At 47.3% G+C, this 17231-nt stretch overlaps 1 protein-coding gene across 1 annotated transcript in view; it reads right to left on the reverse strand.

The window, feature by feature from the left end:
- The window catches only part of KPNA4 (karyopherin subunit alpha 4), a 46606-nt gene extending 37473 nt beyond the window's left edge, over positions 1 to 9133 (reverse strand). Inside the window, exon 1 of the mRNA XM_056113923.1 lies at positions 8970 to 9133. Coding sequence (XP_055969898.1) covers positions 8970 to 9038 — 69 coding nt within the window. The 5' untranslated portion in view covers positions 9039 to 9133. The remainder of the gene's footprint in view (positions 1 to 8969) is intronic.
- Positions 9134 to 17231: the final 8098 nt, after the last annotated feature.

The raw sequence follows: 17231 nt of genomic DNA on the forward strand, positions 1-17231 counted from the left end.
TTATATTCAGGGCTCTTTAGGAGAATGAGACCCATCATTGTTACTGGTATTTGGCATATTTGGTAGGCCACGGGGAGTTTGCCAGACTCTGCCCTGTGGGCAGGCTACATTCGACAGCCTGCAAGTTTGTCCAAAGTAGGAATGAGATAGTAAGATGTCGCGCGGCCGCAAATGCGGCCGCGCGGTTCCGGGATCTGGATTTTTATACTGATATGTACTAATCGTATATATTTTTTGTCTTTTAATGAAAGTAATTTTTATGGGGGGAGGGGGGCTAGAGCGATAGTGCAGCGGGTAGGGCATTTGCCTTGCATGCGGCTGACCCAGGTTCGATTCCTCCGCCCCTCTCAGAGAGCCTGGCAAGGTGCTGTGATGTATTTGATATGCCAAAAACAGTAACAAGTCTCACAATTTGTTGTGATACGTTACTGGTGCCTGCCTGAGCAAACTGATGAACAAACAGAGGACAGTGCGACAGTGCCTTTTTTTTTTTTGGATCATTTAAAGACAATGCTGGTAATATTACAAACCTGGAGAATGAATGGAAACTAGGACAAATCATTGAAAACATTAAAAGAAAAGACAGGAACAGGGTTGGAGCGATAGTACAGATAGCAAAAGTGTGGGAGGGATAGTACATTGGGTAGGGCAATCGCTTTGCATGCAGTTGACCCGGGTTCGAGCCCTGGCATCTCATGTGGTCCCCTGAGCAGTCAGGAGTAGCTCCAGAGTGCAGAGCTAGTAGTAACCCCAGAGCTAGTAGCATCGCCCTGTATGACCCAAAAAGCAAAAAACAAAAAGAAACAAAACTCAAAAAAGGACAAGACACAAACACTATTGTAAGTTGTATGAGAACAAGTGCCCAACAATAAATTTAATTCACACATGACTGAAACACAACCAACACCCCCTAAGATGATGAGAGGGCGATAAGGAACCATTCTGCATCTGCCGGGGTTCACCTGGCCTGGTAGGCTTTCATCTTTTCTTCTGATCCTACCAGACTCCTCGTTTCATGTAAGTGCGGTACCAACACCGTTGCACCCCATGCCCTGTGCAGGGGACAACAGCACAGTCTGTCTCTGGCGTCCAGAGGAACTGGTCGGAGACCTCTGAGGCTTTTACCACAACTCTCGCAGTGAATGTCAGCCGTGCTCTTGGGCTTACCAGGCTGAGTGATACATTTCCCCATTCCCCAATTAGTTTCAGTTTACGCTTAAACTAACTTCAGCTGAGTTTCTGTTCCCTGAAACAAAACTACAGATTATAAAAATTAGTCCTTTCAGTCTAAAGCTGTCAGACCTAACGTTCCTTTATTAACATTAAGGAAAAATAAATCATGGTATCAGTACTGGCCCTGTCCCTGGGGCCCTAAGCAGGGGCTGGGAGGCTCTGCCCTACTCATTAATTTTTTTTGTCTGTTTCTGGACCACACCCAGTGGTTTTCAAGGATCATTCCTAGCAGGGATTGAGGATCAACCATCTGTGGTGCTGGGGACCAACCCTGCATCAGCATGTTCAAGACAAGCACCCTATCGCTGCACTACTGTTCCCTTCCCACCTTCACAAGGCTTTTTTTTTTTGGGTCACACGGGGCGATGCTCAGAGTTACTCCTGGCTCTGTACTAACCAATCACTCCTGGTGGTGCTCGAGGGACCATATGGGATGCCGGGAATCAACCCCCAACCCCCCCCCCCCCAAGTAAGTGTTCTAAAAAGCGCCAGAAAATCCTGGGTTTGATTTGAAGGCCAAAACTTGCAGTGCTCAGGGCTCACTCCTGGAGCTGTTAGGGAACCAAACAGGAAGTGAAAGATAGAACCTGGGTCAGTCCCAGGGCCAGCAAGTGTCTCCTCGCTTGTGCTAACTCGCGGGCTCCCTAATTTAGCACGTTATGCACTCAAACTAGCTTTTATTGCCAGCAAGTGTTTTATGACCTAAAATGATTTTTTTGCTCTGGATACTAAATAGTCTGAACGAGAGGTATTTTCTAGTTAAATTTATCATCTTGTGTACATTTGCGAACCTACTTAGAGTGCAGGATTAGAGAAACGCTGTCAGAAATCAGTCATTTCCTGACAATTTTAAACAAGAAAAAGTAGGCTTTTGCGTGAGTGCTCACTAGGTGGGAATGGAACTCTTCCACAATCTGTAAGCTGTGATTTGGATTATTGTGCACAAAAAGAACAGCAAACAAAATGTTATTCTGACAGGAGACATGAGGTTTGGATGTAATGTTTGATGAAAAAAGGTGACAGACTCATTTGTGGAATATAAAGTAACAGAATGGGAGACTAACTCCCAAGGATGGTAGAGATAAGGGCCAGGAAGATCACTCCACTGCCTGGAAGCCGGACTCACGTGCTGGGGGAAAAGGCAGCTGGGATAGAGAAGGGACCACCAAGTGGATGATGCTTGGAGGGCTCACTCGAGATGGGAGATGCGTGCTGAATGTCAACTATGGACCAAACATGTCGGCCGCTTAGTACCTGTATTGCAAACCATTAACACCCAAAAGGAGAGAGAGAGAGAGTAAAAGGGAATGTGCCTGCCACAGAGGCGGGGGTGGGGTGGGGGAAGGGGTAGGATGGCAGAAGGGATACTGGGAACATTGGTGGTGGAGAATGGGCACTGGTAGAGAGATGGGTACTCGATCACTGTATAACTGAAACGTAATCATAAAAGTTTAAGTCTGTAACTATCTCACGGTGATTCATTAAAAAATATATATATAAAAAAGAAAAAGGGTGATAGAAATAAAGAGCCTTCATTCAGTCTTCACATACATATATGGCAGGCACTGTTAAACATTTAATTTTAATAAAGTTGTTTGTGATGATTATATTTAATATTTCAACACCAATCCCACCACCATTGCATCTTCCCATCACTGCTATTTCCAATTTTCCTAACCACCACTGAATCCTGCTCCAACAGCAGGCCCTAAATAATTTATTTTATATTACTTACTATGAATAATTTGCTAAAAATGATCAAAAGAGGTTTTCTTACAAGTGTGTGAAAATTATTATATCTTACCTTGGAGTCATTAAGCTCCTGTATACTACTAACTAAACATTTACTTTAAATTAACTGATTTTGGGGGCCCCATCCAGCAGTGCTCAGGGGACCAGATGGGGTGCCAGGGATCAAACCCGGGTCAGCTGTGTGCAAGTAGGTAAGTCCCTTACCCACTGTAATACAGAGCTGGCCCAAAGCATTTAAATAGGGAAAGTAGGGTTAAAGTCCAGCTTCAAACATCACAGTCTTTAACCATGACATAAAGCCTTTATTAATGAAAAGTGAGTTAAAAGAGAAGCAATAATACAAGTCAAAGACAAGGCTTGCCTTGCACACAACCCACCTGGGTTTAATCCCTGGCATCCCATATGGTCCCGAGCACTGCCGGGAATAATTCCTGAGTGCAGAGCCAGGAGTAACCCCTTAGCACCACCAGGTGTGGCCCAAATCCACCTCCATCAAAACAAAAACAAAAACAAAAACAAAAACAAAAAACAAAAAAAAAACAACAGTGGGTTTCAAAGGGTGGTTTTCATAATGACCCTCTCAATACAGTGTTAATACTGTGTAGTAGCATGAACAAAGGCAATATATCCAAGTTATATTAATCCTCACTGTATTTCAGTAAAAGAAAAAAAAATCAGCTCACTTAAGAATGTCCTGATAAAACAGCACAAAATCATTACTTTCATTAAAAACAGGACTTTTCTTTCTCAAATGTGGTAATCAGGGATTACACACAAAGCATGTGTGAAGCAATCCATGTTTTTAGCCAGATGACTATCTCAGGGAAAAAGCCGCTTGTGTCACTCAGCCACGGACAGAATCATCCACTTTGTGTCCCCAGAACATCATTTTACCTGTAACAGTGAGTGACAGATTATGGTTATTCAGGCAGTGTCTGACAAATGTTTTCACAAAAGATGATACAAGTAAGCTATGGCTTCATGGGAAACAACTCAGAGTATTTGCTGCTAATGAATCCGAACTTTCAAGTGAAAACCAGCTCTTTGAAAAATGTGTTCTCAGATTCTCAATTCTTTAGAATTTTCCCACAAGGAATATGGTGATACTACTAATAATCTTACATATTTTCATTGTAAAATAAAATGTGTCAGCATTTTAAAATCTATGTAACTCAGTGAGCTAATACTTTCCAAATTATCAATACATAATGTTATAAAATCAAAGGCATGTAAAAATTCCAAGACAGGGACTGGAGAGATAGCACAGCGGGGAGGGAGTCTGCCTTGCACGCGGCCGACCCGGGTTCAATTCCCAGCATCCTATATGGTCCCCTGAGCACTGCCTGGGTGCAGATCCAGGAGTAACCCCTGTGCATTGCCAGGTGTGACCCAAAAACAAAAACAAAACAAAACAAAACAAATCCAGGACAGACCTAAGAACATTGAGGGCACACCCAGCGGGGCCCCCCAGCTCTGCACTCAAAGATCACACCTGGCAGGTTTGGGGCAACATATGGAGGAAGGGGCTCGAACTCGGGACAGCGGTGTGCAAGTCAAACATAAATGCCCTACTCCTACTTCCACTGTACCGCCTGTGCTATTTCTCAGCTCCCAGACCAAAGGATATTAATTTAAAAAAAATTCACCAATATGCTTCAGATTCCACATCCAACTAAGTCTTCAGAAACTTATTTGTGGAGTTATAATATAAAATGATAATTTCCACAATGGTCTAAAAAGGCTACTGAAATACCCGTTCCTTTCAATCGCCTGTGAAGTTGGCTACGGTTCACGTAGGTCAACCTAACAAGGCATATCTCTAGAGGTAATTCAGAAATAGACACGAGAAGTCAATAATGTTGAGTCAAATATTAAAGAACCTACAAAAGAAAAAAAAGAGGAAGAAACGTGGCCATTCTAAAAAGGTTACGCTTCAAAAGGTTTATATAAAATAGCTTTATTATTAGCTAATATCTTTTAAACCTTAGTTTTAATTTCTAACGTAGTAAATTTAATGTATAGAAACCCACAAAAGAAAGCTCCTGGGGACCGGATCCATAGTACAGTGGGTAGGGCGCTTGCCTTGCATGTGGCTGATCTGGGTTCAATCTCTGGCATCCCAGACGACCTCCTGAGCACTGCTACAACTCCTGAGTGCAGAGTAGTCCCCATCAATGTTTAACAATAAAAACAGGTCTTGAGCCCCAAAGCTTATAAGAAACTACAATCATTATGTATGTTGTGCTGCAGTAATAGCAGTTATTAGTGATCAAAGTTTAAAAGTGCGTGAAACAAAATAGAAAGTGTCTACACATTTCTTCTAAGGTAGTTTCCTTTTTTAAAAGCTCACTCATTCTTACAACTCTTCCCAATATGCATCGTACATTCAACTGAAATACAAGGGGCTATTAAAATAGATATCTTATCTCTCAGAAAATTATCAATGGAGTAATCTTAAGTGAATTGCCTTGTAAAGCAGGAAAGCTGGCAGGAAACACAAAAACAATTATTTAATTCCCAACAAGATTTCAATCAGATATTTTGTATGATCACATGCTCAGACTTTATATGAAAAATTAGACAGCAGTTATTTTAAGTACAGTAAATAGGTTCCAAGATTCATAATGAGAGAGGTCAGTCGCTAAAAGCTACCAATGCCTTTCACCCTACAGTTGAACAGATCACCAAGGCCGTTTCTAAACAACAAATAGTCCATTTAACTTGCCAACCCAGGAACTACTCTTTTTAAAGTTCAAGCTTATTTTCTATGTGGATAACCAGTTTCCAGCTATGAAGTATTTAAATATTCTTTTGCAGTGGTAGGGTAATTCTGTCTTAAAAATAATTTAAAAAGTAGGTGTTTGGAACACAGCTCTATTTGGGTATAGACACTCATGATCTCTAATAGTTATGCAGGTTTATCAGAAAATCTACATAACGATAATTCTTCCTACACTTTGTTAATTCTTCCTACAATTTGTTTATTCAGACAGTGTTTGATTTTGAGGCTTGATCCCTGGCGTTTCTTGTGTTGCCTGGTACAGACTCTACGATTACTCTTCTCAAACTAATAATGGTGATCCTCTAGCACGGCACCTCGGCAGCCAAGCCCTGAGTATCATCTGACAGTTTCCTGACCCACCGCTTTCCTGATGCCTTTGTTCCTCAACAAGTCAGCATGACCACATTTTGGAGGAGCCAGAATGGTAACATGAGAGAAATGTGAATATCATGTTGAAAGCCATGAATCGGTTTCAACTCCAAGTTGAAGGGCCACTAATTCACTGAGCCCACACTGCCTATCAATGAGAAACTACTTAAAAAACTTTCACCATTTAATTGTAAACGCAATACAAGTCATATCTGCACACAGAAAAAAATCAAAAAGGCGATTGCAAGTAAGGGCAAATCAGTTATAGGGAATTCTATTTAAGCCCCTCTCCTCCCCCAAACAGCTCCAAACAGTAAAGCCAACAGTACTAAAATGCTCTGGGGACTGACTGCCAGGCACTCCTAACGGTAATATATCCATCTTCACAATGCTCAAGGAGTCCAGAGGTTCGATGCCTCAGTTTTTACAGGCCTTTACGACTGATGCTCCCAAGGTCACAAAATTAAGCTCTAGAACTCTGCACTATTCATAATTCTGAATCAAAAGATGGAAGAACAGGAAAGTGCTATAAAGATCTCGCTAAATGCTATCCTGTGTTGTCCAGCAAGATAGTCACCGGCTAAAAGTGGCTATTAAGCACCTAAAATGGAGCCAGTCCAAAAGCAGTTATGCTGGAAGGGTAAAATACAAACTGCAGCTGGAAGACAAAGTAGGGAAAGAAAAATGGAAAATGTTAGAAACCAAAAAGTAGAGTTTCTTAGGATCTGCTGTAGCACACAGCTATCACCTTTAGATGGAGGAAAGGGGTGTAAGTTCTGAAGGACCCAGACATTACTGTACTCAGTAAACAAACACAACAGGCCACTCCAGTGTTGTCTGACATAACAAAAGATGCTTTGCCTCATTATAGTCATGTATGACTTTGCGTCTAGGTGAGGACAATACAGGGAACCTTTCGTTAGCATCATGATTTTTTTTCCTATTGAAAAGTGAAAAGTACTGTTAAATGCTCAGAGGGTTTTCCAAGCCAAAGGGAGTGACCCATAAGCATTATGAAGTCCAAAATATTCGCCTCAGGTGTTTTTTGTAGTTAATTTTAAAAATGATGTACCACCAGTATTGTACTGGAACAGAGGCACCACTTAAATCTATGGAAAGTGAAAAAAGAGCTCTATATGCAGAAAAGGAAAAGGTCAATCAAAAAAATAAGGACCCCTTCAGGAAAGTTTGGCAATCCCCAGAAAGGTTACACAGGAAGCTATCATATGACCTAGTAATTCCGCTCCTGAGACGTTAGAGAGAAAAAGAGAATAAACACACGTGCACACAAAGTTCCTGCGGCCCCGGGCAGTCATCAGAAAGCCACAGGGACCAACACAACGTGGTGCGGGCTAGTCCTGGGGAGGGGGGGGAGCGACCCCTTCCCATTACAATAGGGGCTCCGGGAAGCGGCCAGTCCGAGCCCAACACCGTTCAAGTGCCATCGCGACTACGAAGCCGAACCCGAGAGGGGCTGCTGCAGGGTTCGGAGTTCGCCGAAAAATGCCCCGAGGCTGATTGTGGCGAAAACACCCAAAGACACTTTTAAACAGATAAACTGCGTGACGCGTGAGTTACATCTCATGAAGCTGTTAAAAAAAAAGGCATCCAGAAATTGGGGGGTGGGGGTGGGGAGACTGCTATTTTGGAAAAAAAATGCAAATTTCTAAGCATTCCGGCTCCTGTCATTCCCATTCTTCGCCTCACATTCCTCACAGAACCCCCGCCTCTCCCGTCGGTCCGCGTGTCGGATCGGCACAACTTCCGAGCGAGCGAACGCCCGGGACGAGTTTCGGCGCGACCCCGAGGGCAGGGAAGAACCGCTCCGGCTTTGGGGCAGGGAGGCCGGTCCTCTTGGCCGGACCAGGACCAGGACCAGGACCAGGACCAGGACCAGGACCGGCCCGGCTCCGCTCCCGGCCCGGCGTAGTGAGCCGGAGGCTGCGGGTCCGCAGGAAGCCCACCCGGGTCGGTAGAGGTCAGCGCGGGGCAGCGCAACACTCACACACACAGATTCACTCGGACACACATAGGCACACACCGCGCCCTGGGCCCCTGCCCCGCAGCGCCACTTCGGGTTCCGCGGCAGCCCCGTGCGTGGGACAGCGCAGAAGGCGCCCCGACACACGCGTGCACACGCCGAGACACAGACAGGAACACACATGGACACACAGAAACACACAGACAGACACACACACAGAAACAGACACCCAGAAACGGTGACACGAACACACAGAGAAACGAACACACAGAGAAACAGACGCACACAGAAACACACAAGAAACAGACACACAGACACACAGAAACACACAAGAAACAGACACACAGACACAGAAACAGACACACACGAAACAGACACACACACAGACACACACACATAGAAGCAGACACACGCAGAAACACAGAAACACACAGACAAGAGAGACACACACTCACACAGAGACACAGACAAACAGACACACGCAGAAACACCCAAGAAACAGACACATAGAAACAGTCACACAGAAACACCCACAAGAAAGAGACCCACACTCACACCGTCGCGCGCGCACACACTCTCACTCTCTCTCTCTCGCCCGCCCGCCCGCCCGGGGCCTCCGACGCTCCGAGCCCCCCGGAGGCCGGTCGCCGCCGCGGCCCCTCGCCCCAGTGGCGGCGGCGCGGCTGCCCGGCTCCCCGCTCCGGCTCCTCGGCCCGCCCCGCCCGCGCTGACAGCCGCGCCGGGCACGCCGGCCTAGGCCGCACCGGCCGCGCCGCGGGCCCGCTCCCCGATCCCCGCCCGCCCGCCCGCCCGGGCTTCCCGCCCGCGCCCCGGCCCGCCGCCGCCGCCTACCTCCAGGTCGCGGCCTTTGTTCTTGAAATTCTTGAGCCGTTGGTTGTCCAGCTTCTCGCTGTCCGCCATGGCCGGGCCGGCGCCGCCCGCCCCGCCCGGGCCCGGGATCCGCCCCGACCGCCCCGCCGCGCCGCGCCGCGCCGACACGCCCGGAACCGGGCCGCCGCCCGCGCCCGCCGGCGCCCGCCGCCCCCGCTCGCCCGCGCCCCCCGCCCGCCTGCCCGCTGCGCCCGCCCCGCGCCCTGCCCCGGCGCGACGGCGGCTCCGGCCGAGACCCGCGGCCCGGGCGGCGGCAACGGCGGCGGAATGTGCTCCGGCCGAGGGCGGCAGCCTCGCTCTGGGCCCGGCCGCGCCACGCCCACCGCGCCAGCGCCGCCCGTCCATTGGCCGCCCGTCCGCCGGCGCCCGCGGCCAATCGGGAGGCGCGCCGGGCGGCGGGGGCGGAAGCGCGCACGGGAAGAAGGGGCGCGGGCGCTGCCGGGAGGCCGGAAGGGGCGGGCCCGGAAGCGCGGAGGGAGGGCGGGCGGGCTCGGGGGCGGCCGGCGCGGCCGCGTGCGGGCCGGGCGGGGGGCGGGGGTCCGGGCTGGCGCGGAGCACGGCCGGATGCGGAGCGGCCGCGGCCTCGAGGGCCCCCGCTGCGTGGGAGGCTCGGGAGGCGGCTGCGAGGACGGGCCGGGGTCGGGTCCCCCGACGGAGACGGGGCGAGGGTCCCGCCTCAGAGTACTGGGTCGGTGGGTCGGGTCCCCAAAACGGAGACGGGGCGAGGGTCCCACCCAGGACCCTGGGCCGGGTCCCCCGACGGAGACGGGCCGGGGTCCCACCTCAGAATACTGGGTCGGGTCCCCCGACGGAGATGTGGGGGGTCGCTCCCCTGAGGGCAGAGGGGCCGCACTCTGGGGGGCGGGGTGGGAGCCGCAGGCGGCCGCGGCAGGTGGGCGCAGGGGGGTTCCCGGCTGGCTGGGCGGGGGCGGGGGGGGGAGGGTGCGGTTTGGAAAGTGAAAGTGGCGATTGGGCCGCGCCCAGGGGGCGGGGCCGGCGGGCGCGAGTCGGAGACTGTAGCCGAGCGGAGCCGCTGCCGCCACGCTCCCGGAGGGGCGATCCTGGCTGCCCCCGGGCCGCGTTCGCGGGTTCCCGAGGGCCCTGAGCGGTTCCGGCTCTCTAGGGCGGTTCCCCGACCGCCGGCGGGTGTGGTCCCAAAGCATAAAAGGCCAAAAGGCCGGAGGAAGTGGCTTTTAATCGGGGGATAATGCCCGGAAAGTGCGGGGATGTGGAGTCGCTGGACTCGGGCGGTTTGGTGCGGACCCAGCGAGCAGGAGCCGGGTCCGGGACCGGAGCTTGCCGGGGACCTTGTCCGACTCGGCTCCCAGGGGGAGAGTCCGCGCGCGGGGAAGGGTGGAAAGAAACAAGCATTTCTAAGGAGTCGGTGCCTTGAAATACTTTGTATCACCCCCTTCCCCCCTTTCCCCCCTCCCCCCCCCCCCCCCCCCCCCACACACACACACAAGCACAGCACTTAGGCCGCCTGACAAACAAGCTGTGCCTGGGAACTGTTCACTCCGGAAAGTTAATGTAAACGTCAATTAGCGCCAGTTCGACATAAAGTTCATTAGAAATCTTTATTCTCCGGAGAATAAGTTGATCGAAGTAACAATGCACGCTGGAGCATTGGTGTTTTCTAAGAAAACTCAGGGTCTGGAGCCGTAGCAACACGGCCGACCAAGGTTCGAGCCCCAGCATTTCATATGGAGTACTGAGTCAGGACTGGGTACCGCCAGATGTGGCACTAAAAGAAAAAATTCAGTCAAGGCTCCAGAGTGAAAGTGCAGCGGTAGGGCATTTACCTAACGCGGACATCCCATATGGTCCGCCAAGCCCAGGAACGAACCCTGAGCTCAAAGCCAGGAACAAGCTCTGATCACTGCCCCGTGTGGCCCAAAATCAAAGCGAAAAAATTTTGTTTTCGTTTGAAAGGCTAGGCTATGTGTTTCCTACCATCAGATTTTTGTGTTGTCACCATGAGTCAAATGGTCCTCACCCCGTGGTTAGAAGTTATCTTGTCAAGATGCATGTGTGAACAATTTTTTAAATTTTTAGTTATGGGTTACATCCTGCTCAAGGGGTCTCCTCTGGAACTGTTCCAGGGAATAGGCTGGATAGAGTCTGGTGCCCTCCACACAAAGCCTGCCTTTCAGCCCTCAGCCATTTCCCCATACCTCAGCATTTTGCACTACTGTCTCTAAGCTACCTCTGTCTAAAACCACTTGAGGTTGTCTGTTGAGATGCAATACAAAAAGGAAAGAAATTGTGATTTAGGTGTTTTACATGTACTTAGTGTTTTTAAAGTCCTGTCACCCTCTCTATGTCAGGGCTTCTCTCTCTCTCTCTCTCTCTCTCTCTCTCTCTCTCTCTCTCTCTCACTATTTTCTTTTTTAATTGTGTATCTGCCTTTGTATCTATCTTTAAATCCAGGTACTATGATCTACAAAGTTGTTGACTAGAGTTGGAGGCATACAATGTTCCACTCATCCTATTTTTGGTCAGCATCCCTCATGAATGACCCCAGGTTTCCTCTTACACCCAATCTGTCTCCCTGACATTCCCTTTTTTTTTGGCGGGGGGGGAGACTGGGCCATACCTGGTAGTTTGTAAGACTTATAGGGATCATAATTTCAAGTGCCCAGAGAACCATGTGATGTGCCTGGAATAGAATCCATGGTGGTCATATGCACACAAGTGCCCTACCCACCGTATTATGTCTCCAGCCCCAGGCACATTTTTTTGGTTTAGTTTGTGTCCCGTGCTTACAATTGCTCTGGCTCACTCTAGTGGGTTAGATTTGTACAGGTACCTTGTCACTACCCAAGCCTGTACAGGTACCTTGTCACAGCCCAAGCCCTGGCCCTTGACCCTATTACTGAATTCCATTCCATCTTGCCTTGCTTTCCCTTCCATTTCTCTTTCCCTGGCGGTTTCATTGCAGTAGTACAGGATGAATGGTTTGCCTACCTTTGATACCTTTCATTCCCTTGGCATGTTATTCTATATACCACAGATTAGTGAGCACTCTGTAGGCTGGAGATTTTTTTTTTTTTTGGGTCACACCCGGCGATGCTCAGGGGTTACTACTGGCTCATGCACTCAGGAATCACTCCTGGCGGTGCTCGGGGGACCATATGGGATGCTGGGAATCGAACCTGTGTTGGCCATGTTGACTGCGTGCAAGGCAAACGCCCTACCCGCTGTGCTATCGCTCTAGCCCCAAGGCTGGAGATTTTTAAACATTTCTCATCTATGACCCCCTTTGCCTGAGAAATGCAACACAGGCCAATGCTTGCAGAAACACCCCGTAGTCGTTACACAGTTGATTTGATTGAATTTTTGGTTGATGCTGTTGATAGATTTTTTTACAACCCTCACCCCCACATTCAGTTATACACTCCACACTTGAAGAAGCTAATCTCTAATAAATTCTCTGAAGTCAAAAATTAAATGAAAAACTCATATTTGAGGGTAAGAAAGGGAGCTCAAGGGGCTGAAACTTTAGCATGCTTTGCAGACAGAGGCCCAGCATCCATGTCCTGCTTTGGGAACTGCTGGGAGCGACCCCTGAACACTGAGCTGGCAGAAACCCCTGAGCATGGCTAGGTGTGGCCCAATACCCCCACCCCCAAATACAGGTTTGTCCTCATTACCAGTTGGTATTTGGCACATAGCACCTGCTCAGTGACATTTGCCAAATGCAGGACTCCATCACAACTTCTCAGAGTATTTGTCGCCTAGTCAAAAAGATAACACTTTAAAATGCGAGGTGGGTGGTTAATGCTTCTAATTTATACTAGGTTTGGTCTAAAAGTTCATAATTTGGAATTATGCTCATTCTAGAGTTAAAGTTTAAGGAGTAGATCAAAGGTTTTAGGGCACCTCCCCACACAGGTTTAAAAGTAGCTATGACATACTTTGCAAGATAGTTATCCATAATTACAGTGTAAGTATTCTGTTTGTCATGCTAAATTCTTCTCTTTGAATGATCTCTATCTGTTTGTCATCTCCTTTATATGTTTATGCTTCCATTTTTTTCTTGACTGTAGAGACATAACTTTATCAAGGGGATAAAGACATTCTTCTAAGAGTTGATAATAGATCTAGATGAAGATTGGCAATCACCTGGTAAGATTTGGTAAATTCAACTGTGGATAAGAGGTTTCAGGGATTTAATTTTCTTAGCTAAGAGCCAAAGACAGCCATAAAACATGACATTCTGTTTTTGCTAATGTCCCAATTACCACTTTAGTATATGAAAAGTCTATAGCAGTATTTCCTGTGGGTCATGAAATTCTTTTCACAGAATAGATTTCTGAATTAGAACATTTCTGTTTCCCAGCAGAGATTGTAAAGCCTCGTACTGGGTTTTAGTTGATGACAATTTGAACAGGAATTATAATTTATAATTATTTCGATTAAGTATTTTGAAGTATTCTTATTAAATATATTAAATTGCAGAGTTAGTAATTTGTCATATGGTTCTTAAAGTTTCTGTTACTCTTAGGGGATTTAGAAAAATTATATATGATTTCTTTCACAAAGTCAAGTGGTGTTTGCTGAAACTAGAAGCCCTGTAAGAGGCCAGAGCAGTCGAACAGCGGGAAGGGCACTTGCTTTGCATGTGAGCCAACTGTAGTTCAATCCCAGACATCCCATTTGGCACCCTGAGCCCTGCCAGTAGTGATCCCTGAACATAGAGCTGTGAGAGTTAGCCCTGAGCATGGCTGGGTGTGACCTCAAAACAAAACAAGCATAAAAAAAAGTTTTATTTGGGGGTAAATCTTAACTAAAAATATGTTTGTTTTTTTTTGTTTTTTGTTTTGTTTTTGATTTTTTTGCTTTTTGGGTCACACCCAAAAATGCACAGGGGTTACTCCTGGTTCATGCACTCAGGAATTACCCCTGGCGGTGCCCGGGGGACCATATGGGATGCTGGGAATCAAAGCCAGGTCGGCTGCATACAAGGCAAACGCCCTACCAGCTGTGCTATCACTCCAGCCCCTAAAAATATGTTTTTTTTTTTTAAATTGAACTGTTTATTTCTAGGTCTTTAATCCATTTTTATGACTGTTGTGCATGACATTACAAAGGGTTTGAATTTATCTTTTTTTTTCTTTTGCATGTGGCCAACCAGTTTTTCCAGCACCACTTGTTGAAGAGGTTTTTCTTGCTGCATTTCATAATTTTTGTTCCTTTATCAAAGATTAACTTATCATATACCTGAGCATCTGTCTCTGGATCTTCAGTTCTGTTCCACTGATCTGAGAGTCTGTTCTTTTCCCAGCACCATGCTGTTTTAATTACTACTGCATAGTAGTATACTTTGAAGTTTGGAAAGCAATGTCTCCCATTTTCTTTTTACCAAGGATTGCTTTAGCCATTGGGGAGGGGGGAGATGTATTGTTATGTATTAATTTAGGAAGTGTTTGAATTATATCTTTGAAAAGTTGTCATAGGCCTCCTTATAGGGAATGCATTGAATTTGTATAATATTTGGGGAGTATTGCTTTTTTGATGATGTTAAACCTTTTTTTTTTTTTAATCTTCAGCCAAGATTTATTGTGCACACGTTACATTCAGCCAGTCAAGAACAGAAATAGTCCAGGATGTTAGGTCCGGGACAAAGGGCCGAAAGGGGACTAAATTGGAGCGCCCCTCAAAGGTGGTGGCGGAGATCAGATGTTTCAGATCCAGTGAGATGAATTCCGAGAGAGCACGGTGTTACTAGATTCTACCAATGTCCCAGGCCTCGTCATTCTTTGCTTCTGCTCCTGCGGCCTTTATTTGTTGGAGTATTGATATTTATTCAGCCATTGATTAGGCTGGTTGAATTGGGCATGAACTCCACCTTTACTTTTTTTTTTTTTTTTTGCTTTTTGGGTCACACCCAGCGATGCACAGGGGTTATTCCTGGTTCATGCACTCAGGAATTACTCCTGGCCATGCTTGGGGGACCATATGGGATGCTGGGAATCGAACCCGGGTTGGCCGCGTGCAAGGCAAACGCCCTACCCGCTGTGCTGTCACTCCAGCCCCCACCTTTACTTCCCCCCCCTTTTTTTTAATAATTTTATTTATTGAATCATCATGAGAGCAGTTACAAAGCTTTCGGGTTTAAGTCTCGGTCATACAATGAAACACCCATTCCTTCACCAATGCCCATTTTCCACCACCAAAAACCCCAGTATACCCCCCATCCCACATCCTCCCCCTACCTGTGGGGCAGATGATTTCCACATTAATCTCTCTCTACTTTGGTTACATTCAATATTTCTACACCAGACCCACCATTATTACTTGGGATTTTACCCTAACACTCAGATATACCAAAAAGGCAACAGTAGACAGTTTTTTTCTTTTTCTTTTTTCTTTCTTTTTTGGGTCACACCCAGCAATGCTCAGGGGTTACTCCTGGCTTTGCACTCAGGAATTACTCCTGGCAGTGCTCAGGGGACCATATGGGATGCCAGGGATCGAACCTGGGTTGGCCGCGTGTGAGGCAAACGCCCTACCCACTGTGCTATCGCTCTGGCCCCCAACAGTTTGTTTTCTATTGCTGGTTATGAATAACATATGATGTCGCTCAGCTGCAGTAGTGGCCGCACAATTTTGGAATTCCAAAATTTTAACAATTAAATCTGCAGGGATTTCTACCAAAACCTACTGGGTTCCGAGATTTGTTCCTGAGTCTCTGGGATTATGGCCATTAAGCAGCTTGATCAGGAGCCTGAGAGGCTGTTCATGGGTGGCGAATCAGGGTCTCGTTGGGGTAGGGAGGAAAGGGACGGCTCCACCCCATCCCGTGAGGCCCTGCGTGTCTCATCACTGTGGGCCCAAACCTGACTGTCCAATGGCCTCTGGAGGATGGCGGCCACCAAGCCACCAGGGAGAACAGGCCAAGACATGAAACCTATTCCCACCTGGGGTGGCCTGTCACCAGTAACCAATTGCAGGGACCGGATGCATTTCTGCCAAAAGCTGCTGGGTTCCAAGATTTGTTTCTAAGTCTCTGGGATCATGGCTGTTAAGCAGCCTGATCAGGAGCCTGAGAGGCCATTCATGGGCGGCAACTTGGGGTCTCATTGGGGCGGGGAGGAAAGGGCCAGCTCCACCCCCATTCTGTGAGCCCCCACATGTCTCATCATTGCCCAGTTGTGATACTTGTTACTGTGTTTGGCATATCGAATATGTCCCAGGTAGCTTGCCAGGCTTTGCCATGCGGGTGAGATACTCTTTGGTAGGAAGATTTATTTTCTTAGTAAAATTAGTTAATCATGTACTAGGAGGGGTTTGGGGACAGCTTAATTTATTCCTCTTTATTGCTGAGACTTTTCTGACATACCTGGAGAGACATGGAAAAAATAACTTTATAAAATTTTTTGAGTGGATAGTATAAAAGACTAGCTGTGAATTCATTTTTATTCATAATATTATTCATAATATCAGGAGGTAAGCCACTCCATTTTTCTTGAATTTTAAGTCCGCTTTTGTACAAATAGTCGGAACATTTATTAATGTACAAATCATTGATGATTACTTAGTATCTATTTGTACTAGAAACTAAGCTAACATAGATTTTCTAAAGTTTTGTTTTAAATAAACCTAAAATATTAAAAACAAAAGGATATATATTCTTTGTTTTTAATTGGGCCTGGGAGGGCAGAGTTGGGCCATACTTGGTGGTGCCCAGGGCCCACTCCAGGCTCTGTGCTCATGAATCACTCCTGACAGTGCTTGCGAGCTATCTGGGGTGCTGGGGTTCAAACCCACACCGGCTACCTGCAAGGCAAGTACCTTACCTGCTGTACTATCTCTGTGGCCCCTCTGGGTCTTTGTCTAAGTCATAAAAATCATGTCTGCAGAAGGAGTCACATATGAAGTTAAGCAGTCAAGGAGATAGATCAATCACATGAACTTAGAGCAGCGCAAACAACCCTTTTTTTGGTGCATAATTTTAGAAATTTTGGGGTGGTAGTGCATGAGAGTGGCAACTTTGAGACCGTGTTAAAGCAGAACATTGGAATTGGTGTGCAGGGAAAATGGAATAAACATTCCAGTCTCAGAGTGGGACTGGAATGGGGCACTCAGCTCACTTTATTTGCATTGCACAGATAATTTATTTTATTTTATTTAACAGCGGTAGGGCATTTGCCTTGCACGCAGCAACATGGCCGACCCGAGTTCAATTCCTCCGCCCCTCTTGGAGAGCCCGGCAAGCTA

This window comes from Sorex fumeus, unplaced genomic scaffold (assembly GCF_029834395.1).
Source record: "Sorex fumeus unplaced genomic scaffold, SorFum_2.1 ptg000024l, whole genome shotgun sequence".
NCBI classification, from domain to species: domain Eukaryota; kingdom Metazoa; phylum Chordata; class Mammalia; order Eulipotyphla; family Soricidae; genus Sorex; species Sorex fumeus.